This window comes from Zophobas morio, unplaced genomic scaffold (assembly GCF_036711695.1).
Source record: "Zophobas morio isolate AGI-343-1 ecotype UQ-CSIRO unplaced genomic scaffold, CSIRO_AGI_Zmor_V1 ptg000004l, whole genome shotgun sequence".
NCBI lineage: Eukaryota > Metazoa > Arthropoda > Insecta > Coleoptera > Tenebrionidae > Zophobas > Zophobas morio.
The window spans coordinates 5,556,358-5,583,442 of NW_026972109.1; the positions used below are offsets into that span (position 1 = coordinate 5,556,358).

The following is a 27,085-nucleotide window of genomic DNA, read 5'->3' on the forward strand; positions in this document are numbered from 1 at the left end:
CAATTTTGACTTATTAAATGAAAATTTTGGTTAATAAACTCGAAATACATAACTATTGTTTCCAGAGTTACGACATTTATATTTCTAATTCTGAATTTCCGACTTATTATTATCTTGAAATTTGTACCTACTTAGCTCATTTAATCTGACATATTATTCTTTCAAAATTTTCGCATAATCTGTTTGTAATGCCAAAATAATGACGTCCGGAACCACATAAAATTGAGGAATGCATTCAAATGTTAAAGAAATGAAACTAATAGTAGTCAGAGTAAACTAAATTACAAACACAAAAGAATTAATTTGTTTCGGTTTCACTGAACGAAATGGTCCAATGTTAATATTTCATAACTTATGTAGCAAATGTGTAACAATCAGGGGCGGCTTGTCCTATGAGGCAGGTGAGGCAGTGCCTCACCAATGAATTTTACGCCTTATTAGGATTTTTATTATTTTATACGGACACATTTCGGCCAATAATTTGTGTCTTTTTTCTAAAATTTTAAAAATAAATATAGAAAATTATATTCTTATTTTTATCTCGGTAGGTACTCGTTGCTCCCTTAATTAAACAGCGCGCTTAAACACTCGGCACAACATGTATTTTGTGACGCGAATGAGGCCGACTCGAAGCTTGCCTCTACAGCATATATAGAAATCATGTCGTTAATAGGCAAGCAACCTGCAATACACTTATAAGCGGTATGAGTTGAAAAAAGACAAAATTGAGGCTAGCCTCATTTCCGTGCTTGCAAAAGAGATGGACAACTATATTATTTGCGCGCGGGGAACGTGCGATTGCAATGCAGTCTGCATTCGCAGGAGTATTCAAAATTAGGCCGTTGATTATTTTGCCACAAATCTGTGTGTGTATAAATTGATTCAAAGTTTCGGTAACAGAATTTTGTCTTAAAAGTGCCTACGTTTGCGTGGGTCGCGTTAGTGCTTTGTGCTTGTCATAATTTGATTTCGGTAATCGTTATTTAAGATTACGAGTAAATCGGAATTTTTCTCTACTAACGTTAAATGACAATGGCAGTTCTGTTTTTTCTACTTTCACGTATGATGATAAATTGTATGTAGTTAAGGAATTAAAACCGCCGGTTCCTGATTTGAGTAAATCGTTAATTGATCCATAAAAAAAAATTTAAAATAAATCCGTATTTATATTTTATATTTTTTTCATTTTGTTTTTTGTTATAAATCAAATTAGCTTTATTTTATGTTGTATTTGATCTTTTTCGATATGTTTCCTTTAAAGTTTATTTTAATTTTGTTTTTTGTTAGAAGTTATATTAGTTTTTTCTGACCACGCTTCCCTTTCCTTTTGTCCTGTCATTCTCATCTTTTCCTTGCAAGACCTCCTTACACCTTCACGTTGGTTCTTTGTGGACAGTTAAATGAGTTTACAAATTTGTTTATTTGACTAAATAGAAAATATTTAAGTAAACTTGATTTATTTATATTTTAGAGCGTTTTGTGCTGTGCCTCATCAATTTTTCAAGTCATGAGCCGCCCCTGGTAACAATAGGAATAAATTTATACCATGAAGAATCTTCAAAAAAGTTTATTTAGGAACTTTCTTAGTTCGATGGTCGTACTTTCGGTTTCGTCGGAGATGCAAGCAACTTTTACTTTTTTTCTATGAGTACCTACTATTTTTAGTTTTTATTTTTATTATTTCCACATATGTATTTTTATTTTATTACCGATTTTTCCCAAGTGCGTTTCAAAGAACTGAAACATGTGGTTGGGAAGCACACATTTAAAAGGCTTCTGTGTATACACCTATTTTACAAGTACTCGTACTTTTTCATGAGCTGACGTTCCATTAATTCAGAGTAAGATGATTAATTGTCCACCGAGTTTACAGATTTGATTTATAGCTTTAATTTAGCCTTTAGCATGTACAAGCGGTCTACACTGATAATTTTATGGAAAGTCGATAATGCTTTCGCACTTCGAGTTTAAAAATTCGCCAGTTTATGAAAGTAAATGAAATGTGTAGATTTGCTCCCTGTTTTATTGATCCAACATACAAAAGTTTAATCGATACAAATCATGGAATTTTCTAGAATTCTAATTGTTTCAGTTTTGTCAATATTATCTCCTGATAAAGCGATATTTCCATTTTGTTCTGGAAAATGCGGAAACAAAGCACCGAAGTTAGCAACTCTTTGGCCAAAAACCTTTGTTTTTATCTATTCTGAGTCACACTTGCTATAATTATATGAAACAAGAATAAAAAAGTAAACATCGTACGTAATAATTTCCCCAAAAATAGCCGACAGTCGTGCTAAAAATAAAAACGGAGATAACAGAATCCGATAGGCAATAAAATAACAACATTACGAGTATATTATTGAAAAAAAGTTGACTTAGGCGATTCGCCTACAGGACCAGGTCAACTAAACTTTCTGATCATAAAAATGTAATTATATGTAACAAACGTTGTTTTTGCCAAAAATTCGCAGTTGTGACATAATGACACAGCGGTGGCGTCCATAAAAAATGGAAAAGTTGACACTTGTTGGTATTTCTGTACACGGAGAACGTCATCTGCAGCTTTACAAACCGACACCATATTTTATCCAGTCGAAACATTAAACAAACCCTGAAAGAAAAAAACAAAAACAATGAAAATATTACGTAAGTTGTATTATGTATGGACGTATGAATAATAAAGAAAGTATCGCCTAAAAATACATACATTATTCATTGCCATTTGCCAACGGTAATTGAAACTCAGTGGGCTTTGGAAGCTGAAATGGAGGATTAAGGTTTGACAGTTGCAATATGTTCATGACATAACCTTCACAAAAGTGCATATAATTGAAAAAAATAGAAATAATGCGGCGTAGAAATAAAACGCGATCGTTTAATTGGATATTGATTGGCACATAAATAAAACAGCGCTCAAACAATCTGAATATTTTTAACCCGAGTAAATTGACCATTCGCCTTATGTCAATACGACCCCGTGGAGGTCAGCTATATTTTGTTTTTTCTTAATCTAATCTCGTTGTAATTTCGTTGCAAGCTTGGATGGAAATCCTATTCTCGGCCCACACTCCAAGATAAGTCATCTTCAGACACGCCACCTCCCGTCTCCTCCTCCAAAAAATCCCAAGCCACTCGATCGTCGATTTGAATTCGACACAAAATATCGAACAGCTGGTCTGCGTGCGTGTGTGCGCCTGCGCCCCACCGACCGCTTGTTATCGCTCCCTCCTTCTCTCCCACTGCGTCAAAGCTCGTCTTTTGTCCACAGACATCCAAGTCGGCTTGCTCAAGCCAGTCAGTTGTTTAAGTCACCGCCGCCTGCATAAATGTGCATGTGATTCCACATTAATCTCAATCTCGTGTGCTGTGTGTACGTGTGTTTGGCCCTTAAGTGATGGATGTTAGTGCCGGACTGTAATCAACCAGGCTGTGATTCATAATCCGCGTGTTCGACAAAGGATTTTTTCCCCATTCGCCAAGGTAAGGCGACACCCTGTGTAAAACCCACGGCTCGACGCCCGTTATTACGAAACCCAAAGATCAACAAATCAATAGAGTTCGATTTGAATTTTTCGCTTTCGCTGGGTTGGCAACCTTGGCGTAACCGTCGCCGATTTTCAAACCGAGTAGGCCGCGCTATTTCCATCGGGAAAAATGAGGTATTTTCAGAAAAGTATCGAGACGTCACGACGGTCATTGATTTTTCGTCGCGACGTCCTCTTCTGGAAATTTCCGCAGCGGTCAAGGCCGCGACGAAGGGCCGAGTCATTCCCAAGGTCGCGTTTTTCGTGCAGTCAAAGAAATTGCTGAGCTTCGCGTGACGTCACGGTGCATCCGATGCGTTTTCGCCGGTGGCAAGTGGCCATTGGATGTTACAGGAGCAGAGTTATTTTGGATGCTGGGGTTCATTAGGTAGTCAAGTTTTTAGAAATGTCAAAACTGACAAATGTCGGGTTTTCTGCCGCCAAAGAACGTCGTGGGCGAGCTGTTCGTGGTAAAGATGATCGTTAAGGAAGAATTTGTTTTATATTCAAATTTTAATGATTTAAAAGACTCCCACGACCATATTTAATTGTAGGGGATTAGTGGTTCAATGAATCGGTCGTCTGGGGTTTTTGTCTACGGAGTGTTTTTCCGCAAGTTGGTGTTTCAGTTACGTGTTTACTGGATTGCTTTAGCTACCAGTCTGGATTATTTCTATCGTCATATCTTTATTTTCAGGTGGTTTACGCATGCACGGGCGATTAATTTAGAGCTTTGGATTTTAGAGAAAGCTAAATTAAAATGTTTATTGTTACATATTTGCTAAGCTGTGTCACCTTGTAAAGAAATATTGATTTTGTTTTACAGTTGTAACATATTTGTCAAACCTCCTCAAAGTTATTATTCACCAGTGATCTCAATGACAAGCCGCTAACATCATTTTTTGACCTTTAAGCTTTTTTGAGCAGCGAAATGTCAATACTTTTTTAATTAAGTCACTCTATTTTTATAGCCATTGTATGGATAACACATTCGTGGCAAGGTTAGAAAATTTCGTGCGGTGTAAGTCTGGCTTTAATAAAAAAACGCGATCGTGTGTAAACTGTGATAAAATTAACCAATCATAAAAGCTTGAGAAGGACGTAAAATTGGTGTCCTACATGCTCATTGTTTTAATAAATTACGACAAAAAGGACCGAAAGTTTTACTTTTCTGCTACATATACTGTCATTACACTTAACAGTGAACCAGTGCGAAACTATGTTCACTGAAACGTGACTTACACACGAAGAGCCAATTTAAAAAGAAAAAAGTCTACACTGACGTGCACTTAAAGTTTTTGTCTTGAGGTTATGTAACGCACGTCAAGATGTTCCATAGCCATTCCTGACTAGATTTGTTCATGATCGTGAATTTTTTGTCAGGTTGGCAACATATTTAAAGTTTTATGATGACATACCTGATTATCAAAATGAAATTAGGACACCAATCATCTTGTCATCAAAGTTGTCAAGTGTGAACTGACATGTTAACATTGTTGCCAATAATTAAGAATTACAAATACAAAAATTTGTTTTAGTCATTAATAGTCATCCGGTACTTAATATCTCGTAGTGAAGACCGGTTTTGTTTTTTTAATACTACTTAGCACGATAAAAATATCACCGTTTTTTTCTATATACATATACAAGAAGTAGTTGGTAGAATGAACTTTTGACTATTAAAATCTTATTAAAGGCCTCATTTAGAATTCTTGTGCATCCATGTGTGCACTGTTGTAACTTCCTGATGGATTTAACAGCTGGAACATGAAAAATCAAGACATCAAAATTTTATAGCAATTTCTTCTAGTCTTTTCCTCCATGTCAAGGTAGTACAAGGTTGCCAGTTCTATTTTTTGAGTGGTGGGCGGTGTTGGTTAATAAAATTTAAACACTTGTGAATGAAACTTGACTCACAACGAAAATGTTTATATTTTTTTCACTCAGAAACAAAATTATTACGAATTTTAGGTTATTTCGACAAAATTTGACCACCAACGTTGACCAACTGTAGCGAGCGAAAATGAGGGACTTGTCCATTGGGAATGAACACACAAACCGGTTGGAGTAAGATCTCGAAATCGTGCGAAATTAAGTTTGAGGTTTTAATTTAGGTTGGTACTCGATTTCCCTATCCCAGAAGTTACTAAACAATTTCGATATAACTTAGTCAAACTTTCAATATATTTGCGGTTTTTGGTCAAAAATGAGAGTGACAAAAACATGTTTTTTATTTCTTGTAGAAAAGTAAGGATTTTACAATTGAGCTTCTCCCCCTTATATTTTGTCTTTTTTTTTCTTAATATACATATCCATGTTTTTACAATTTTGCAATTATGGGGTGGAGCCTAATTGCAAAATCGATATTTCCTCATACAAATTTTCCATTGTAAACATGTTTTAAGTTTCGTGTTGTGAAAAGCCTACACATATTCACAACAAAAAGGCAAAATATGAGCCCGCCCACCCGCCCTGTCTCTATTGTGATGATTTTTTTTATTCGCCGTGAACAAACGGGGCGGAGCCTGACTGCAAAAAACTTATTTCTTCACAAGAAATTAAAAACATGTTTTTGAGTATCGTGTTGTTCAAAGAATATTATGTTTATTAAGAAAAAAACAAAAATAAACCCCGCCCACCCACCCGGTCTCTATTGTAATGATTTTTTTTATTATTAGAAACTTAAAAAACCCGTTTAAAATGGTAAATTTTTGTGAGGAAATATGAATTTTGCAATTAGACTCCGCCCCTTGCTTTGCCAACGAATGAAAACTTCGTTACTATTTGGATAAGGGCAAGGCTTAATCTTTGGTTTAAATTTTTTCTTAATATACATAGTATTTTTGGAATAACAAGATACTCAAAAACATGTATTAAATGGTAATTTCTTGTTGAGAATAAATAACGATTTTGCAATTAAATTTCGCTCCTTCGGCTCTCGACGATAAAAAAAAAATCATCACAACTTAGGTAGGGTGGGTGGGCGGGGCTTATATTTTGCCTTTTTTCTTAGTATACGTGGTTGTCTTCTCAGAACAAGAAACTTAAAATATGTTTAAAGTGGTAAATTCTTTAAACAAATAGGGATTTTGCATTTAAGCTCCGCCCCCTTGGCTCACGACGAATAAAAAAATGTTCACAATCGAGATAGGGTGGGTGGGCGGGGCTTTTATTTTGCCTTTTTTTTTCTTAACGTACATAGCCATCTTTTCACAATGCAACATTTTTGCAAGGAAATATGGATTTTGTAATTATGGGGTGGAGCCTAATTGCAAAATTGATATTTCCTTATACAAATTATCCATTTTAAACATGTTTTAACTTTCATCTTGTGAAAAGAAGTCTACACATATTCAAAACAAAAAGGCAAAATATGAGCCCGCCCACCCACCCTGTCTCTATTGTGATGAATTTTTTTATTCGCCGTTAACCAAGGGGGCGGAGCCTGACTGCAAAAAACTTATTTCTTCACAAGAAATTAAAAACATGTTTTTGAGTTCGTGTTGTTCAAAGAATAGTATGTTTATTGAGAAAAAAAGCCAAAATATAAACCCCACCCACCCACCCGGTCTCTATTGTAATTATTTTTTTTATTATTAGAAGCTTAAAAAACACGTTTAAAATGGTAAATTTTTGTAAGGAAATATGAATTTTGCAATTAGGCTCCGCCCCTGGGTTTGTCAACGAATGAAAACTTCATTACTATTTAGATCTGGGCAAGTATAGGTGGGGCTTAATCTTTGGTTTTAATTTTTTCTTAATATACATAGTATTGTTGTAATAACAAGATATGTACTCAAAAACATGTATTAAATGGTAATTTCTTGTTGAGAATAAATAACGATTTTGCAATTAAATTTCACTCCTTTGATTCTCGACGATAAAAAAAATAATCACAATTGAGGTAGGGTGGGTGGGCGGGGCTTAGGTTTTGCCTTTTTTCTTAATATACGTGGCCATCTTCTCGGAACAAGGAACTTAAAACATGTTTAAAATGGTAAATTCTTTAAACAAATAGGGATTTCTAATTAAGCTCCGCCCCCTTGGCTCACGACGAATAAAAAAATGATCACAATCGAGATAGGGCGGGGCTTATATTTTGTCGTGTTTTTCTTAACATACATGGCCATCTTTTCACAATGCAACATTTTTGCAAGGAAATATGGATTTTGCAATTATGGGGTGGCGCCTAAAACAAATTATCCATTTTAAACATGTTTTAACTTTCATGTTGTAATAAGGAGTCTACACATATTCAAAACAAAAAGGCAAAATGTGAGCCTGCCCGCCCACCCGCCCTATCGCTATTGTGATGATTTTTTTTATTCGCCGTGAACCAAGGGGGCGGAGATTTACTGCAAAAAACTTGTTTCTTTACAAGAAATTAAAAACATGTTTTTGAGTATCGCGTTGTTCGAAGAATACTATGTATACTAAGAAAAAAAGCCAAAATATAAACCCCGCCAACCCACCCGATCTCTATTGTAATGATTTCTTTTTATTCTTAGAAACCTAAACCACGTTTAAAGTGGTAAATTTTTTAAGGAAATATGGATTTTGCAACAATTAACTTACGCAGATTTGGCTCTCGACGTTTAAAAAATAAATCATCACAAATGAGATAGGGTGGGTGGGCGGGGCTTAAATTATCCTTTTTTCTTAATATACATGTAGTCGTGTTTTCAGAACAAGAAACATGTTTAAAATGGTAAATTCTTGTAGAAAAATATGGATCTTGCAATTAAGCCCCTCCCCTTGATCTAACAACGAATGAAAAATTCATCACACTTTGGAATTGAGATCGGGGCGGGTATGGGTGGGGCCTAATCTTAGGCTTTATTTTTTCCTAATATACATATACATATTATTTTTTAAATAACACGATACTCAACAATATGTTTTTAATTTCTCCTAGAGAAATGAGGATTTTGCAGTTAAGCTCCGCCCTCTTGGCTCACGACGAATAAAAAAATCATCACAATTGAGATAGGGTGGGTGGGCGGGGCTACATTTTACCGTTTTTTCTTAATATGTGTAGACTTATTTCAATAACATGAAACTTACAACATGTCAGTCGCAGTCGGTCGAGTAGGGTGACCTCACCCCTCTATAATCTATAGTTGTGATTCATGTGTATTGATTTGGAACGGCATTTACCAAAACTTATTTGTACCACCTGACAACGGGAACATTTTGTGCGACGTTGCGTGAATTGGTCGTCAATAAGGGTGACTTTCAAATAGGGTCCACGTCACCACTCTGGTTTGACTTGACATTCCGGCGTATTGATTTGGAACGGGGTTTACACAACTTGTTGACAACGGAGTTCGTAATTTGTTTGATCGTCATTTTAATACTTTTTTTATACCTAAGTTAATTACAGTCGTTTACGTTGTTGTCAATATCAAACAAATTACATATTAACGATCGGTTCCTTTGTTCGGTGACTTAATGTACTTTATTGTTAAAATAAAAAAGTACATATTATCTGTTCTTCATCAGGTTTGTGCCGAGGCTACCCAATGCCAAGTATGACGGCACCTTTCTAAAGATAACCTGTTTGTTAAATTTGTGTTTTTTTTTCTAAAATTATAACAACAGTGAATGGCGATGTTTCCTTTGTTTTTGTTAAACGGTGTCCACGCCGTTTCGAGTTACATGAATTCAAGACTTGATTTTCATGGAGTGTGATTTTCCACGTTCGTCTGGCGTGTAGCACCTTACACACAACAAAGAACTTCCTGCGCGTGGTCACATAAAGGACATAAACCCTTCCGAGCCCGTGGCCACTCCCGAGTCCCGTTCTTACAAATTTGTTTGTAGCTAACGTCAAACACGCAATATTCCGGCGCGTCCAGTCGTTCAACCTCACAATGCTATCATTTCGATCATTTTTCGGTCCGCTGCGATCACAGCTACTGTAAACAGAGCTCGTCGAGAGAAAACAGAATTTTGTAGCCTCAAGTGTAGAGTTCATGCCCTCGTGGCCTTGACGTACCTGAACGTGCTTTTTCCTGAAGATTTTTCTCGAGCACGGATTGGATCAAGGCCGGAGCGGCTGTCATCACCGACACTGGAAAATCAGAACTCGTCTCTAATAACCCCTTACTTTCTTCGCTACATTATCATCTATTACGTCGTTTGTCCAATTAGCGATCAGAGTTTCACTTTCGCGAAAAAAGCGCATTTGTTTACAAACAGTTGCATAATGTGAGAAAATCGAGGAATGCGCATCTGGTTCCCATTGAAAAAAATGCGACGAAAAAATATTGAAGGATCCGTTCCAGAACGAGAAGAGTATCACTTGGCACGTCCGGTTTAGTAATCAACGTGATTCAGGCTGTTGACATTGTACAATGGCGGCGTAAACGCAACACTAAGCAGATTTGATTGAAAAGTTCTGTTATCGTGGCTTGGAGTTACCAGTGGAGACTTTGACCCCAAAGAAATTTCAAAGTGGTTGTTAAAAATTATGTAAAAGGAAATGTTTATGTTGGGGAGTTAATGGAATCGGAGGAAACCATATTTATCACTACTGCGAACTGCTGATATCATCGTTCTTCGGAAGCGGTGTTGAAATTTTCCCCGAACTGAGCAGAAATTCGCTGTTTTAAGTAACTTGCGAAAAACGTTTCTTTCACACTGAATTAAAACGACAACACTAAGAATGTTGTTGTCTTTGTATCGTTTATGTTACCATCCGGAAACGTTAGGTGTTTCTGTTTTGACAACATTCTCAATCCATAATGCATGCATGTACCAACTTCCGTTCTTGGTCAACGATTAATGAGAGAACGTAAATTTTGAAATTTTCTGTGTTGCAGTCGATCGTGGGGTTTCTGAATAAAGTGTGGAATCTAATTTGCTCTTGCGAAATTCCTGCTTATTCATGCAGAGTTGTGTGTTCAGATGGGGCACAAACTAGATTCAGATTAGCAAGTGGAGCTTGCGTTATGCAAATTTTAGCGGCCGTTGCTATTGAATTTAAATAAGATTAAAGAATGTAGGTAAACAGTATAACTGTGGATTTTTTCCGGCTTTTCCTGCTGTACGTGAGTCGACATTCGGAATAAATACATTTTCAGTTTTACTTCTAGGTTGGTATCTCTGGAAGTTTTCGTTTTATTATTATACGTGACATAATATTTTACTTAGTTTGTTGTCTAGATAATATTTTAAGTTGAATCTTAACAAACAATTACCTTTGTTAATCTTGCTCAAATGCATTGGCTAATTTTTTAAACATAATCTTTGTGCACTATCTTAACTTGATAACATCAAAGTGGTATTTTTAAGTCTTATGTCATTGTTTAACAAATCGTTTATCAAACGTTGCCTCCTTCATAGCCTAAAGGTCGATTTATAAACTTGCCGCTGACGTAGCTTGAATTGAAATGGGGTGGGTGGGCGGGGTTAAAATTTTGCCTTTTTTTGTCTTCTTTTGGCAAAATCGATATTTCCTTATATCAAATTTTCCATTTTAAACATGTTTTAAGTTTCATATTATGGAAAAAGGCTGCAGACATAATAAGAAAAAACGACAAAATGTAAGCCCGCCCACCCGCCCTGTCTCAATTGTAATGATTTTTTTTATTCGCCGTGGACCATGTGGTCGGAGCTTAACTGCAAAATACTTAATTCTTTACAAGATTTTAAAAACATGTTTTTGAGTACCGTGTTGTTCAAAGAATGTTATGTATATTAAGATAAAAAGGCAAAATATACCCCGCCCATCCACCCCATCTCAATTGAGATGATTTTCTTAATTCTTAGAAACTTACACGTTTAAAATTGTATTTTTTTTTAAGAAAATATGAATTCTGCAATCAGGCTCCACCCCTAGATCTGCCTATCTTTGGCTTTAATTTTTTCTTAAAATACATGGTATTCTTTGAATGACACCATACTCAAAATCTGTCTTAATTGTAATTTCTTGTAGAAAAATAGTAAGGATGTTGCAATTAAATTCCGCTCTTTTGGCTCTCGACGATTGAAAAAAATCATTACAATGGAGATAGGGCGGGTGGGCGGGGCTTATATTTTGCCTTTTTTTCTTAATATACGTTGTCGTCTTATCAGAACAAGAAACATGTCTAAAATGGTAAATTCTTGTAGACAAATATGGATCTTGCAATTAAGCCCCGCCTCTCGATCTGAGAACAAATGAAAAATTCATCACAATCGATAATTAAGATCGGGGCGGGTATGGGTGGGGTCTAATTTTTTACTTTATTTTTTTCTAAATGTAGTTGGTATTCTTTGAACAACACGAAACCCAAAAACATGTTTTTAATTTCTCGTAGAGAAATAAGGATTTTGCAGTTAAATTCTGCCGTCTTGGCTCACGACCAATAAAAAAAATCATCACAATTGAGATAGGGTGGGTGGGCGGGGCTTATATTTTGCCTTTTTTTCCCTTAATATGTGTAGACTTATTTTGATAACAAAAAACTTTGAATATGGTTATGGTTATGGAATATGGATTTTGGAATTACGTGCAAAATTTATATTTACTTAAACAAATTTTCCATTTTAAACATGTTTTAAGTTTCATATTGTAAAAAAAGTCTACACATAATAAAACAAAAAGACAAAATGTAAATTTCGCTCCTTTGATTTTAATTTTTTTGATTTTTTGATGTTTCGATTTCTCCATTTTTCAATTTAAATTTGAATTTTAGATTTTTCTATTTTGCAGTTCAATATTTTTTAATTTTTCAATTTTTTAAGTTTGCGATTTTTCGACTTTGTTTTTTTGACTTTTCGATTTCTAAGGCAAAATATAAGCCCCGCCCACCCGCCCCATCTCAATTCTGATGATTTTTTTTTATTCGTCGTAAGCCGAGGGGAGGAGTTTAATTGAAAAATTCTTATTTTTCTACTAGTAATTACCATGTGAAATATGTACTTAAGTAATCGTGTACTACAAGGAAAACTAAATGTATTAATTAAAAAAGAAAACCAAAAGAGAAGCTCCACCCATCCGTTTCGATCTCAAGCGTGATAAATTTTCATTCGTTGTCAGACCGAGGGGCGGAGCCTAATTATTGCAAAATCCATATTTCCCTGCAAAAATTGTATCTTTTTAAACGTGTTTTAAGTGTCTTTGAATAAAAAGAGTTTATATTTTGGCTTTTTTTTCAATAAACATACTATTCTTTGAACAACACGATACTCAAAACATGTTTTTAAATTCTTGTGAAGAAATTTTTGCAGTCAAGCTCCGCCCCCTTGGTTCACGGCGAATAAAAAAATCATCACAATAGAGATTGGGCGGGTGGGCGGGTTCACATTTTGCCTTTTTGTTTTGAATATGTGTAGACTTCTTTTCACAACATGAAAGTTAAAACATGTTTAAAATGGATAATTTGTTTAAGGAAATATCTATTTTGCAATTAGGTTCCACCCCATAATTGCAAAATCCATATTTCCTTGCAAAAATGTTGCATTGTGCAAAGATATGTTAAGAAAAAAGAAGGCAAAATATAACCCCCGCTCAACCACCCTATCTCGAGTGTGATCATTTTTTTATTCGTAGTGAGCCAAGGGGGCGGAGCTTAATTGCAAAATCCCTATTTGATTGAAAAATTAACAATTTTAAACGTGTTTTAAGTTTCTAAGAATAAAAAAAATCATCACAATAGAGATCGGGTGGGTGGGCGCTGTTTATATTTTGGCTTTTTTTCTTAATATAGTTAGTATTCTTTGATCAATACGATACTCAAAAATATGTTTTTAATTTTTCGTAGTTTTTAGTTTTTGCAGTTAAGCTCCGCCGTCTTGGCTGACGACGAATAAAAAAATCATCACAATTAAGATAGGGTGGGTGGGCGGGGTAACATTTTTCTTTTTTTGTTCTTTTTTGTAGGCTTTATTTCGACAACAAGAAACTTAAAACATGTTTAAATTTTTGTATGAAAGTAGGTAATAAATTCTATAGCGTAACTTTGAAACTGCCAAACCGAATGCTCTGAAATCTTGCGAACGTTTTAAGGTTATTTTAAGCCTGGTAAATCGTTAATTACATTTTTTGGCTATGCGGCCTCAAAAAATTCATAATCTCAAAATTTTGCCGAATTAATCCTATCTAAAATTTGCAAAAAGTGATGAGTGTCTTTATACTTATGAGAATGAAAAAATCATCACAATTGAGATAGGGTGGGTGGGCGGGGCAATATTTTTCTTTTTTTGTTCTTATTTGTAGGCTTTATTTCGACAAAAAACAACTTAAAACATGTTTAAATTTTTGTATGAAAGTAATAAATTCTATAACATAACTTTGAAATTGCCAAACCGAATGCTCTGAAATCTTACAAACGTTTTAAGGTTATTGTAAGCCTGGTAAATCGTTAATTAAATTTTTTGGTTGTGCGGCCTCAAAAAATTCATAATCTCAAAATTTGGCCGAATTAATCCTATCTAAAATTTGCAAAAAGTGATGAGTGTATTTATACTTATGAGAATTAAAAAATCATCACAATTGAGATAGGGTGGGTGGGCGGGGCAACATTTTTCTTTTTTTTGTTCTTAATATTTGTAGGCTTTATTTCGACAACAAGAAACTTAAAACATGTTTAAATTTTTGTACGAAAGTAATAAATTCTATAACACAACTTTGAAACTGCCAAACCGAATGCTCTGAAATCTTGCAAACGTTTTAAGGTTATTGTAAGCCTGGTAAATCGTTAATTAAATTTTTTGGTTATGCGGCCTCAAAAAATTCATAATCTCAAAATTTTGCCCAATTAATCCTATCTAAAATTTGCAAAAAGTGATGAGTGTATTTATACTTACGATTATCATTGCATACATTTTTTTTAGAATTGCTTATACAAGTGACTCAAAAATATTAATGAATGAGTCAATTGAAAAATCAGTCTGCGTTGGCGTTGGAATTTCATTTGACACAAACGGCATGTGTATTCTTATAACATCCAGAAACATAACCTAACATTTTAAAACAAACTGTTTCTGTCACATATCCAACCGTTGCAGTTCCAACGCCTACTCGAGTGATTTTTCATTTAAACACCCGTTACTTCTGACCAGTTTTTTCAGACTTGTCGCACAATCAATTCTAGAAAATATAATTGCACTGATAAGCACAAATATAGAGCTATAATTTTTGCACACTTTAGATAGCATTTATCTAGTAACATTTTGAGAAATCGTCGGGTTTTTGATAAAGATAAATTTGATTAACAATTTATCGTATCTAAGATAAGGTACAACGTTTCCGAGATTTTAGAACAGTAGTTCGTGGTTTCCAAGTAGATTTGTAAAATGTCTGAATTTTTTCCCAAAATTTGGATGTCGAAGATAAACCACAATTATCGGAAGTGTTGTTTTAAAAATTCAACAGGATTGCCTAGCAAAATTTCGAAGAGACGTCACCAAATTGTTGGTGGGGATGATCAGACAAATTTGGGCAAAGTCGCCAACAGCCGAGAGACACAAAGGGACCTACTTTTTCATTCTTTCGAGTTATGAAACTTGAAATGTAGTCGGGATAAATTTAAAACACTTGGTTATATTTTGAAACTTAAACTACACTTCCGGGTGTTTTTTTAAATTTATGTGTTTATTTATTCACTTGCTAAATGTTAATGAATTTTGAAACTGCCAAGAATTTCACATCATATACCTAACTGTAACAACATGAGTGGTAACTACCCACACGAGGTAATCTAATTGTATTTTAATTGGTTAAATTTGCATACATTATTGAAATTATTAATTGAATTGGATTTTATTTAAGTTCAAATGGTAGTAATTATGAGATTTAATAGTTACCATTTGCCACGACGAACACATTTTTTCACAACTGTAACCACCAATTTTACGTTTTATTAAACATGAGATATACGTTGCGATAATAGTGGCTGAGATGACCAGGAAACTCGCAAGGGTCAATATGAGGACCGTTGCTTTCTCTCGCAACTGTACATATTTATTTTTTTCCACTCAAGAATCAAGACTTAGTACTTGTATAAATATTTTTGATGACACTGTAATGGAAATACCATAATATAACCGTCTAAACCTCGTTGATTTATTTTTGTTCCAAGAGAGCCAAACATTGATGAATACCAACTCAAGATTGTCGCTGGATTCACTCCTCTATAAATATCAACTTCGTCAAGACGTGGGAGTCATTTTTGAGCAATATTTTTCAAGTTCACCGGTAATGATATACTCGTGTCACGGTTTTCGACAGCGCGTTGGCTGCTAATAGCCCGACACGAAGCGGAGGGTTGTTACTCATTTCGTGCAATACGTGTCATTAGATGTTCATTAATTTCGAAACTGCAAGAACTTGACGTCTTCGACCAATGGTCGCCCACGCATACTTATGTCACTGTAATTGGTTAATTTTGCACACGTGATTAATGTTATCGAACTGATTGGATTTCAATTGAGCGGAACATGCGTGTAATGGAATGAGATTTAATGGCAATTTTTCTTGCAGCAACCTGATGTGAACTCGTGAAGTTTTTAAGTTCTCTTTTTTTGTGTTATGAATCTGCCTTGAGTTTTATTTTGAAAACACGGAAAAGTTGGCGTCTTCGCTGATTTGATTTAAAAACTGGCGCATCGTCGTCGTGATTCATCGACCGGGAACTCAATTTTTCATTTTGAGACTTGTTGTCATGCTTTGCGGTTTTTGCGTTGTCTCGGCGTGAGTTCTCGTGTTCCCTTTTTCGGCATTTTTCATCGGCTGTGGGTTAACAGACAGCAGGAATTCGTGCTATTTTTACAGGCGCTGTTTGGGGGCGACACTCACCGCCGTCCTACGCCTATGATCCCATCCAACCCGATTTCCAGCAAATAATTGCGGTCGGGCTCTTACCGGGGAATTGTCTGAATAAAATAACTTATTTTTAGCCCGTTATAGAATCCTGTTTAGATTAGCAGCGCTTTATGTAACGATCTCACGCCTCCTCGAATCCACCATTAGCAAGATCCTTGCGATGTCAACGAGGTGAAGGCAAGAATTCCGAAAATCGGCGCGAAAATCTCGTAATTGGCGGGAACCTACGTAATGGTTGAGTCACAATCTCGAAGGTGTAGTTTTTGGAAACCTGCCGCCATTTTCGCTCTAATCGTGTAGGTATTATGAATAATGCAGAAATGATTGAATAACGGATCTCCGTGAATAAGCACCTTGCGAAATATGGCGAAAAATAGGCAAAAAGCGACAGTCATCTCGAAATTGAGATAACTGTGGTCGGCTGACGTGGCCTCATTAGCTTTGTTTGAGGACCATCGTGGATAACACGCCCATCCACACTTTCTATTGGCGATTTTCTTGCGACGGTGTTAATTACTCGCGCTTTAATGAACAATAAAAATCGCCGATCGACGACCTCGCCGCCACTGGTCCATTCGTCAAGGTCGGATGAAGTAGCTTTCGATTTCGAGCCGATGGACCCGTGAGGGTTTACACAAAAGTAGACTTTTTCGTCCGAAGGACGTCGAGACACCCACAGTTTGGGCTTGTGCAACAAGTGGCAAGAATGTACTAATGACAATTGATGACGAAACGGTTTTGGCCGGTGTGATACGTGCTTGGGGTTTTTGCGTCGTCGGGTTGGTGGTGGCGCTTGTTTATTATTTTCTTTTTTATCTATCTACACTGACGCCTGATAATTGTTCTATTTTTGGAGTGGCGTCTCGTGATTTCATCGTGACTTTGTTTTACACTGCAGGCCTTGTCTGTTTTAAGAGATTTATTAGAATTAAGTCACTTTGGACTGCCGTTCAGCTACAAGGTCGTACTTCAAACAGATCACTGGCAGATGGTAATTTACAAATTACATAATTTATTTTTTATCGGTGGTTTTATGAATATTTAGTTCTGTATATCTAGTTTCTTGAATAGTTAAATATTTATACTATCCTTGAGAATTGACAAGAACTTGGTGCATGTGTAAACAGTACTGTCGTTTTTTGGGTGGCAAAACTGAAATTGTGATAAGATAAGTCGTCGTGTGGGTTTTTCTCACTGTGTGCTTACATTGGCAACACGCACTTTGTAAACGAAATCATTACCATTCTGCACATTCAGGAATCCGAGGAATGTGTTACGGAATGTAATGAGGTCGTCGATATTCGGAAGAATATTTTTAACTGACATTTAGACCTTTTTTTAGACGATTTTTGTTATTTCGAGATTAGGAAGCAAGACACCGTGCTGAAATAAATCCAAAACAACGCACGCACACTTCTGAAGAACTGACACCGTATTTATTGACGTAATTCGCCTTCGTACCAAACAATAGGGTGAAAGAAATTTTTCCAACATTTTACTAAAACTTGACGTGATGAAACACTACATCGCATACAAACGTCAATAAATTCGACCTTGCGTTATTTTCTCCCCAAACCACAATTACACTCACGCGATTTAAAAAACTCGCACAGAGATATCAAATTTAGCTACAACGAGGTTACTACTTGCCCCAAATACAAACAGTCCCGTCACAACTTTAATGCCACTAATGATTTTCTACCAACAAAAAAATTTCGCGACACGTACTAGTGTGGGAACGAATTTCCCGTTGGTAAAAACGGCTTGGCAAGACCCCCAACTGGCAACGTCGCTCGAAATAAGTGGCCACCCGAATCAGTGTTTCCCACCTAAAACGTGACATATCACCTCGTTAAAACCATTACAAGTTTTTAACGAGCAACAAAAAGATTTAATTTGCAGTAATACGAGGCTGTGACGTTTATAATTTGCAACTATTTGCTCGATTCTGAAGGTTGGCAGTTTGTACGCCCATGCAAAAATAACAGTTCACTCGCATACCGAAACTGACAGCTCATCCCGCCAAAATGAAACGTAGCCATTGTTGCTTAATTGTTACTACTCGAGAGTACGTTCCCACTAGATTTGGGTGTAAATAATCCGGAACCGCGTATAAATAGCCGGTGAATTACCTTGAATGGTAATTGAGCGGTGCCGTTTTATTCCAGTCACAATTTCGGATCTTCACGTATGAGGTAATTGGTAATGGGAGGCGCAGTTGGCTGCGGAGTCGTTGACTTGTGGCAGGTGGCGCCTCTATAGGGTGGAGCGGAAAGCGTTGTGTCAAAAAAGTGACATTTCGAATTTGAGTGCAACCAGCTGCAACAATGGCCAGTGTTGCCGGCTAGATTTGCCCTTGAGATTGCGGTGTTGGTGGTCTATTAATTTACAAACAGAGTTTGTATATTATGTTTAGCAACGTCTGCACCAATTTCTTAGTCTTATAATAGTTAACAAATTTTAATAATAAACTAGCAATGAACAACACGTGTGTCCTTTACTATAATTTCTACTTTAGCGATATTACTAAAAATAGAAGTGTGTGCAACACTTGATAAACAGATTTAGTCCTTGTTACAAAATCAGTGAACCGAAAAAGGTCACAGCAATAAGCTAATTCGGGTGAGTTCTTTCCGTTTCTATATTTTGTAAAGTAGAAATCTACGGTGCATGAAGCAACCGTTAAGAAAATCTTGCCACCAAATTGATATTGGGTTTTGCTAGAAACTCTAGAATTTTGGGAACTTGTGCAAAAATAGGAAATAACTACAACCCAGAATAGATAAAACATTTAGACCTGAATTGACTGCTATGGTTAAACGTGAAGAGCCAGTTTATAGCAGAGCGATCACAACGTTGGCTTTGCCTGAAGGAGAAAAAGTCGATCAACAAGTAGACGAGTTCACCCGGTTTTGAAAATCTGATGAATGTATACCAAGATATTTGACATAATTTATTTATCCAACGAGTGACTACTTTCATGTTTTCTGGATGTCTTTGGCCTCTAGAGTACGACAAAATACGTCTTCGTTTTAAGTTTCTTATTGTCGAAATAAGTCTACACATATTAAGAAAAACAAAGGCAAAAAGTAGGCCCGCCCACCCACCCTATCTCAATTGTGATGATTTTTTTTATGCGTCGTGAGTCAAGAGGGCGAAGCTCAACTTTGAAATCCTTATTTCTCTACGAGAAATATTTTTGTGTATCGTGTTGTTCAAAGAATACTATGTATAAAGGTTTCAGTTCTTCTATATTTCAATTTTTAAATTTTCGATTGTTCCGATTTTACTTTTAAAAAGTTTTTCGGTTTTTCAATTTTTTGATTTCTTGATTTATCGAATGTTTCGGTGATTTGATTGTTCAATTCCCAGGAATTTATAAATTCTTCAATTTTTAACTTTTCTTGTCGCCTTTCTACTCCTCGATTTTTCAATTTCTCGCTTTTTTGATTTTTTTACTTTTGGGCTTTTCAATTTTACGATGTTTCAGTTTTCTGATTTTTTAATTTTTCAATTTTCTAAACCTGGAATTTAGATTTCTCGCTTTGTGGATTTTTCAGTTTTCCGATTTTATAAATTTTAGATTTTCAAATTTTTATTTTTTGACTTTTTGGTATTTGGATTTCTCGATTTTTCAATTTTGCGATATTTTAATTATTCGATATTTTAAATTGAATTCTTCAGTATTTGTATTTTTCAATTTTTTCAAATTTTAACGTTGCTAAATTTTCAGCTTTCCAATTTCTCAATTAATCTATTTTCGATTTCCCCATTTCTCGACTTCTTGAATTTCCGATTTTTCATTTCTTCAAGTCTGATTTTTCGAATTTGGTTTTTTGGTTTTTCGATTTCTCAATTTTCTAATTTTCTAATTTCTCAATTTTTGGATATTTCTTTCGGTTTTGGGATTTTCCAGTACTTATTTTGATTCTTCGACTTTTCGATTTTTCGACTTCTGAAGTTTTCGATTTTTATTTGTTAGATTTTCAGTTTTTCGTTTTTTAACCCTGAGAGTTTTCAATTTTTGGACTGTTTTATATTTCGATTTCTCAATTTCTCGAGTTTTCAGTTCTTTTATACTAATTTTAATTTTTCAATTCTCCGAGTTTTTAAATTTTCGATTTTTTGAAATCTCGATTCATCAGTTCCATTTTTAACTTCGATTTTTCCATTTTGGCCTATTTCGCTTTCTGTTTTTCGACTTTTCGAATCCTCGATTTTTTGATTTTTTGATTTTTCGATTTCTCAATGTCTCAGTTTTTGAACTTTCGATGTTTCGATTTTCCGAATTGTCGGTTTTTGGATTTTTACTTTTCAGGTTTACGATTTTTCGATATATTGATTTTTGAATTACCCAATATGTCAATTTTTTTAATTTTCGAGTTTTGATTTCTCGACTTGTTGATTTTTCAGTTTTTCGATTTTTAAATTTTGGATGTTCGAATTTTTATTTTTTTGATTTTTTGATGTTTCGATTTCTCCATTTTTCAATTTAAATTTAAATTTTAGATTTTTCTATTTTGCAATTCTTCAATATTTTTTAATTTTTTCAAATTTTGACGTTTCTGAATTTTCAGTTTTTAGATTTTTCAATTAATCTATTGTTTGATTTTCTCATTTCTCGGGTTGCCAAAGTTTCGATCTTTCAGTTCCTCACCTCCTCAATTTTTCCATCCAGACGTTTCGGTGATTTGATTGTTCAATTCCCAGGAATTTATAAATTTTTCAATTTCTTTTTCTATCCTCTGATTCTTCAATTTCTCGATGTCTCAATTTTTGAATTTTTCGATTTTTAGATTTCTCGGTTTTTTGATTTCTCGGTTTTTTGATTTTTACTTTTGGGCTTTTCAATTTTACGATGTTTCAGTTGTCTGATTTTTTAATTTTTCAATTTTTTAAACTTGGAATTTCGATTTCTCGTTTTGTGGATTTTTCAGTTTTCCGATTTTATAAATTTAGATTTTCAAATTTTTATTTTTTGATTTTTTGTGTTTGTATTTCTCAATTTTGCGATATTTTAATTGTTCAATGTTTTAGATTGTAGATTTTTCGATTTCTCGATTTTTTTAATTTTTCCGTTCTTCAGTATTTCTATTTTTCAATTTTTTCAAATTTTGACGTTGCTAAATTTTCAGCTTTCCAATTTCTCAATGAATCTGTTTTCGATTTGCCCATTTCTCGACTTCTTGAAGTTCCGATTTCTCATTTCTTCAAGTCTTTGATTTTTCGAATTTGTGCTTTTTTGTTTTTTCGATTTCTCAATTTTCTAATTTTATAATTTCTCAACTTGGATTTTTCTTTCAGTTTTAGGATTTTCCAGTACTTATTTTGATTCTTCGACTTTTCGATTTTTCGACTTCCAGAGTTTTTGATTTTTATTTGTTAGATTTTCAGTTTTTCGATTGTTTTATACATATTTCGATTTCTCAATTTCCCGAGTTTTGAGTTCTTTTATAATTATTTTAATTTTTCAATTTCCCGAATTTTTAAATTTTCGATTTTTTGAAATCTCGATTCATCAATTCCATTTTTAACTTTTCGAATCCTCGATCTTTTGATTTTTCGATTTCTGGATTTGTCGGTTTTTCGATTTTTAATTTTCGGGTTTAGGATTTTTCGATATTTTGATTTTTGAATTATCCAATTTTTCAATTTTTAAAATTTTCGAGTTTCGATTTCCCGACTTGTTGATTTTTTGATGTTTCGATTTCTCCATTTTTCAATTTAAATTTAAATTTTAGATTTTTCTATTTTGCAATTCTTCAAAATTTTTGTTAATTTTTCAAATTTTGACGTTTCTGAATTTTCAGTTTTCCGATTTCTCAATTAATCTATTATTTGATTTTCCCAGTCCTCGCGTTTCCAAAGTTTCCATCTTTCAGTTCCTCGCCTCCTCAATTTTTTGATTTTTCAATTTTTCGATTTTTTAAGTTTGCGATTTTTCGACTTTGTTTTTTTGACTTTTCGATTTCTAAGGCAAAATATAAACCCCTCCCACCCGCCCTATCTCAATTCTGATGATTTTTTTTTTATTCGTCGTAAGCCGAGGGGAGGAGCTTAATTGAAAAATTCTTATTTTTCTACGAGAAATTACCATGTGAAGTATGTTCTTAAGTAATCGTGTACTACAAGGAAAACTAAATGTATTAATTAAAAAAGAAAACCAAAAGAGAAGCTCCACCCATCCGTTTCGATCTCAATCGTGATAAATTTTCATTCGTTGTCAGACCGAGGGGCGGGGCCTAATTATTGCAAAATCCATATTTCCCTACAAAAATGTATCTTTTTAAACGTGTTTTAAGTTTCTTTGAATAAAAAAATCATCACAATTGAGTAGGGGTGGGTGGGCGGGGTCTATATTTTGCCTTTTTTTTCTAAATATATTTGGTATTCTTTGAACATGATACTCAAAAGTTTTATATGTCCACCGACTATACATTAAGAAAAATAAACCCCGCCCACCCACCCCATCCGAATTGTGATGATTTTTTTTATTCTTAGAAACTTAAAACACGTTTAAAATAGTAAATTTTGATAAGAAATATGGATTTTGCAATTAAAAAAATCATCACAATTGAGACAGGGAGGGTGGGCGGGGCTTAAATTTTGCCTTGTTTTCTTTATACGTAGTCATTTTTTCAGAACAAGAAACTTAATGCATGTTTAAAATGGTAAATTCTTCTAGACAAATATGGATTTTGCTTGCAATTAAGACCTGCCCCCCGATCTCATAACGAATGAAAAATTCATCACAATTAAGAATTGAGATCAGGGCGGGGATAGGTAATACACATAGTATTCTTTGAACACGATACTCAAAAACGTGTTTTTAATTTCTCGTAGAGAAATGGGGATTTTGCAGTTAAGCTCCGCCCTCTTGACTGACGACGAATAAAAAAAATTCATCACAATTGAGACCGGGTGGGTGGGCGGGGCTATATTTTTCCTTTTTTTCTTCCTTAATATGTGTAGACTTATTTCGGCAACAAGAAACTTAAAACGTATAAACCATTTAAATCCTGCTTGATTTTTATAAAGTCTCCACTTCCAGTATAGGGAGCAAAAAATGTGAAAAGATTGAAATCTTGAAAAATTGTTTCATTTTTTGCGATTTTTTTTGTAATAACCATTATAGCCTATAACGTAAAAACCTACTTTGGTAAACGATTTATCGTCGATCGATTTGGCAATTTCAGAGTTAAATTGTAAAATGTTGCTATGTAATTTTGATTTTTTTCCACCAATCTGGATGCTTAACGTAAAAACTTAACCCGGATTCATAAACTAATAATATCTAATAAAATTGACACAGGGAGCGGACGGACGGACGGAAATCGACTCGATTACAACACTTCCTTAACTTACTGAGTAAAAATGTCAAGATAGAAAGGAAAACAAGCGTGTACAATTTTTAGAGAGTGGTGTTGTATTTAATAAAATCTCAGTATAAAGTGAAAAATATACCGCATTGTGCGGGTTTGACTTACTGCTGAGAATTCCAGTTATTAGCACACCGCGTTGTTGGTACATAAATCACATAAATAGTGATATATGTTACACATATATAACTGCTATTTAAATTATAGTGTATAAATTGGAAGAAACACATTACCACACGATTATAGGTTATGAAATCCAGAATAGAATTCTAACAATTTTTGTTGAGTTGGAAACAAAAAATTGAGAGAATGTGGAGATGTAGGTAGATATTATTTATTATAGGAATTGACCCTAATTGTCGACATGTATTCTGTTACAAGATATTTTTCAAAGCCAGTTTCCATTACAAAACCGTCAATTATAAAATTCCTGAAAAAGATTTTCGAATTTTAAATTTACGTAAAAGCCGCAATCATAAAAATTGATAGTTTCTTTGGTGAAACGTTCTAGATTCCTAATCCACGAGACCCAACATGGTCACACAAATTAATTTCGAGTTCGAATTATATCATAAAGAACTCTTCGACTCCGGCAGGTGCGTTAGCAGGCAGATGTTCCTATTTTTTCTGCACCTGCCGCCCATCTTCTTTTCGTCAAGGGTTGCTTCCACCTCGTTCCGCCAAGGTCCGGCAATCCGCACCGAAAGAGAAAGCTCGTTATGCGATAACAGGATAAAATTGCATGCAAATAATGCAACCAGTGAGTCATTAAGTCGGCCGGTAATTATGTTATTATTATCAGCAGCACTCGAACAGCAAATTCTTCCACGTCAAAGCGTCAGGGTCGCTGTGCGTGACAGTCCTGTTACATAAAAGTAATTAGACGTTCGAAAATAAGACGCGAAACCTTCATCTCGGCGAAATAAACAAAGCAATTTAGTCGGATTACAATCGTCTCGTGAAACGTAAGCCACTGGCGTGGAACGGCGTTATGAAATCTCTATTATTACGTTTAGTGAAAAAGCGGTCACCAATTGATTCGGAACGCACCCACTCCAACTAGAGATCGTCTAGTCGGCTGCGTCGACAAAATTCAAAATTATGCGAAATATCCGTCAGAAAATTTCTACTACACTGTGATGTATTGTTTGGTTGGTAATTTTATCGTATCAGATGACTCAAGTGATAAGAGTGTCAATTTATTGCTTGTTTCAGTAACCTTCCGTAAAACTGGGGCATAAGGACGCTAGTGGCACCAAAATGGTGGACTACTACAAAGTCCTCGAGGTGTCAAAAAATGCAACGACGGCAGAAATCAAAAAAGCGTAAGTACCGACATGGTTTCTGTATTTTCGTTTCAAAATTGTCTTCCAGATATCGTAAATTGGCTCTGAAATGGCATCCCGACAAGAACCAAGACAACATAGAAGAAGCCACCAAGAAATTCAAAGAGATCTCAGAAGCATACGAAGTTCTATCTGATGGTTAGTACTCTTTTGACTACTTGTACAGTCGTTATTTAGACCAGGTGCTATCTGTTCTTTTTGTTTTTGTTTGTTTTCGGGATTATTCAGATTCGAAACGAAAAATTTACGACAACCGCATGAATAGGTCCAGTACTACAAGAACATCGAGGTCCCACCGGAGTTACTTTGACACTCATACTCCCTTCCATCGGTTCTTCGGTAGATACAAAAAACAAGTGTGCTAGCGGGACCTACCCATCGTCTAACCATCGATTGCTTTAACCTTCCAGCTTGTACTACTAATGTTACTAAGACAAGTTTGCGCTTTTTCCTACTACTAACGCTGCAAAGGATCGACGTAGAACTAACCTTAGTTCTCCCTTTTGCCTCCTTTGTCGTTTTTAGCTCAGGCCAACAACGACTCTGAGGACTCGTCTGTTTGCTTCCGTCCACCAGACACTCACACCCCACTCATCGCACACTTGTTCTTTTACAGACAAGAAGAGACGAATGTACGACCAGTACGGTAAAGAAGGACTCATCAATGGAGGCAGTCGCAGCCGAAGTAGGCACGAAGACGACTTTGATTTCGGAGGTTTCGGCTTTTTCACCTTCAGGGATCCCGAAGACGTGTTCAGGGAGTTCTTCGGCGGATCGACGCTGGCAGATTTATTCGGAGGTGGGTGCGCTGATACAACTCACGCCACAACTAACAGTCCCAAAATTAACACTTTGTTTAGACGGTTTGTTTGCAGACTTTCACGACCATGGATATAGAGACCGGCGGAGGAATAGGCACTCGCACCCGCAGAACGCCCTCAGTTCGACTTTATTCAGTCCGTTCGGGGTGAGTTTAGGGGGTAGTTTAATGGACGACTTCTTCAATGCGGGCCACGGGGGCTTCACGTCGTTTAGTACCATTAATAGTACGTTTACGAAGGGGGCTGGGGGCGGCTCTGCCAACGTCAAGCGCACGTCGACTTCGACGCGGTTCTCCAACGGGAAGAAGATCACCACGAAGAAGTAAGTTATTGCGTCGGGGTGTCACTCAAGACTTAATTGTTTCTCTTGCAGAGTGTACGAAAACGGAAGGGAGACGGTTATGACGTACGAAAACGATATCCTCAAATCCAAGACTGTGAACGGGGTTCCTCAAAGTTTGACGTACAGTTAAACACACTGGCACTAACAAAATTTCACGATTATACATTTAGAGGAATCTATTTGGAAGTTTTCAATTAATATACATGTGATCTATTTAAATGTTGAGGTTTTATGGCGCAAGTTCAGCCGTAAATTGTCAGTGTGTGTATTAAAGACTTCTTGCAACTGTTGAAATTATTTTTATTCAGTTTTTTTAATAAAAATATTATAATTCTGTTTTCAGAATTTTTGCAGTATCTTAATTTTTAATAAGATGTATGGTGACGTAAAAGTCTGCACTAATCCAACGATTTTTACGTTATCTTAGTTATTAATTTAGGTTAGGTCAGTCTGTTGTTAGGTTAGGAATTGACGATGCTCGCAAGAGAGGTGCTCAGGAGATGAGTTTTTGTTGTTATGTTGGTAGTTTAGTTCGTATTCCTCTCGTTTGAGCGAAATTCCTGTTTTGTTTCGTTTTGCAAGACTGCTAATTTTATATGAAGCTTTTTCAGATGGAGGAATTAACAGTAAATGAATTTTTGTAATACGCGTTGATTTTAATTTAATATTAATCTGTATTTTTCGTTAGGTTTTTCACCCGCACTCGAGGTATTTACTTGTGAAGTACACGGAGAATTATAATATTGATGTGTGCTTAGAAATGTACAGTCATAGTCTGTGTTAGACAAAAAAATATATAAAATGACGTATGCTTTGTTTTTTGACCCCTCGCCGACTGAAGAAAAGAAACTCCCCTTA

At 35.3% G+C, this 27,085-nt stretch overlaps 1 protein-coding gene across 6 annotated transcripts; it reads left to right on the plus strand.

The window, feature by feature from the left end:
* Nucleotides 1-3,255: 3,255 nt before the first annotated feature.
* Nucleotides 3,256-27,036, plus strand: LOC135139116 (dnaJ homolog subfamily B member 6-B). Of its 6 annotated transcripts, none has more exons than XM_064069224.1 (7): nt 3,256-3,483; nt 24,933-25,042; nt 25,092-25,201; nt 25,292-25,402; nt 25,680-25,862; nt 25,924-26,206; nt 26,258-27,036. In XM_064069224.1, exons 2-7 carry the CDS (start codon nt 24,978-24,980, stop codon nt 26,355-26,357), a joined length of 852 nt encoding a protein of 283 aa, XP_063925294.1. In that variant the 5' UTR covers nt 3,256-3,483; nt 24,933-24,977; the 3' UTR covers nt 26,358-27,036. The 6 variants fall into 6 exon arrangements, with proteins under 6 accessions (XP_063925294.1, XP_063925317.1, XP_063925328.1 ...); XM_064069247.1 differs by having other exon boundaries at nt 25,939-26,206; XM_064069233.1 differs by lacking the exon at nt 3,256-3,483 and adding an exon at nt 24,698-24,872.
* The last annotated feature ends 49 nt before the right edge of the window (nt 27,037-27,085 follow it).

Coding starts and splice junctions, on each gene's coding strand:
- LOC135139116 (XM_064069224.1), top strand. CDS start 24,978: ATGGTGGACTACTACAAAGTCCTCGAGGTGTCAAAAAATGCAACGACG. Junction 25,043..25,091: donor ACGGCAGAAATCAAAAAAGC/GTAAGTACCGAC, acceptor ATTGTCTTCCAG/ATATCGTAAATTGGCTCTGA. Junction 25,863..25,923: donor GCTGGCAGATTTATTCGGAG/GTGGGTGCGCTG, acceptor CACTTTGTTTAG/ACGGTTTGTTTGCAGACTTT.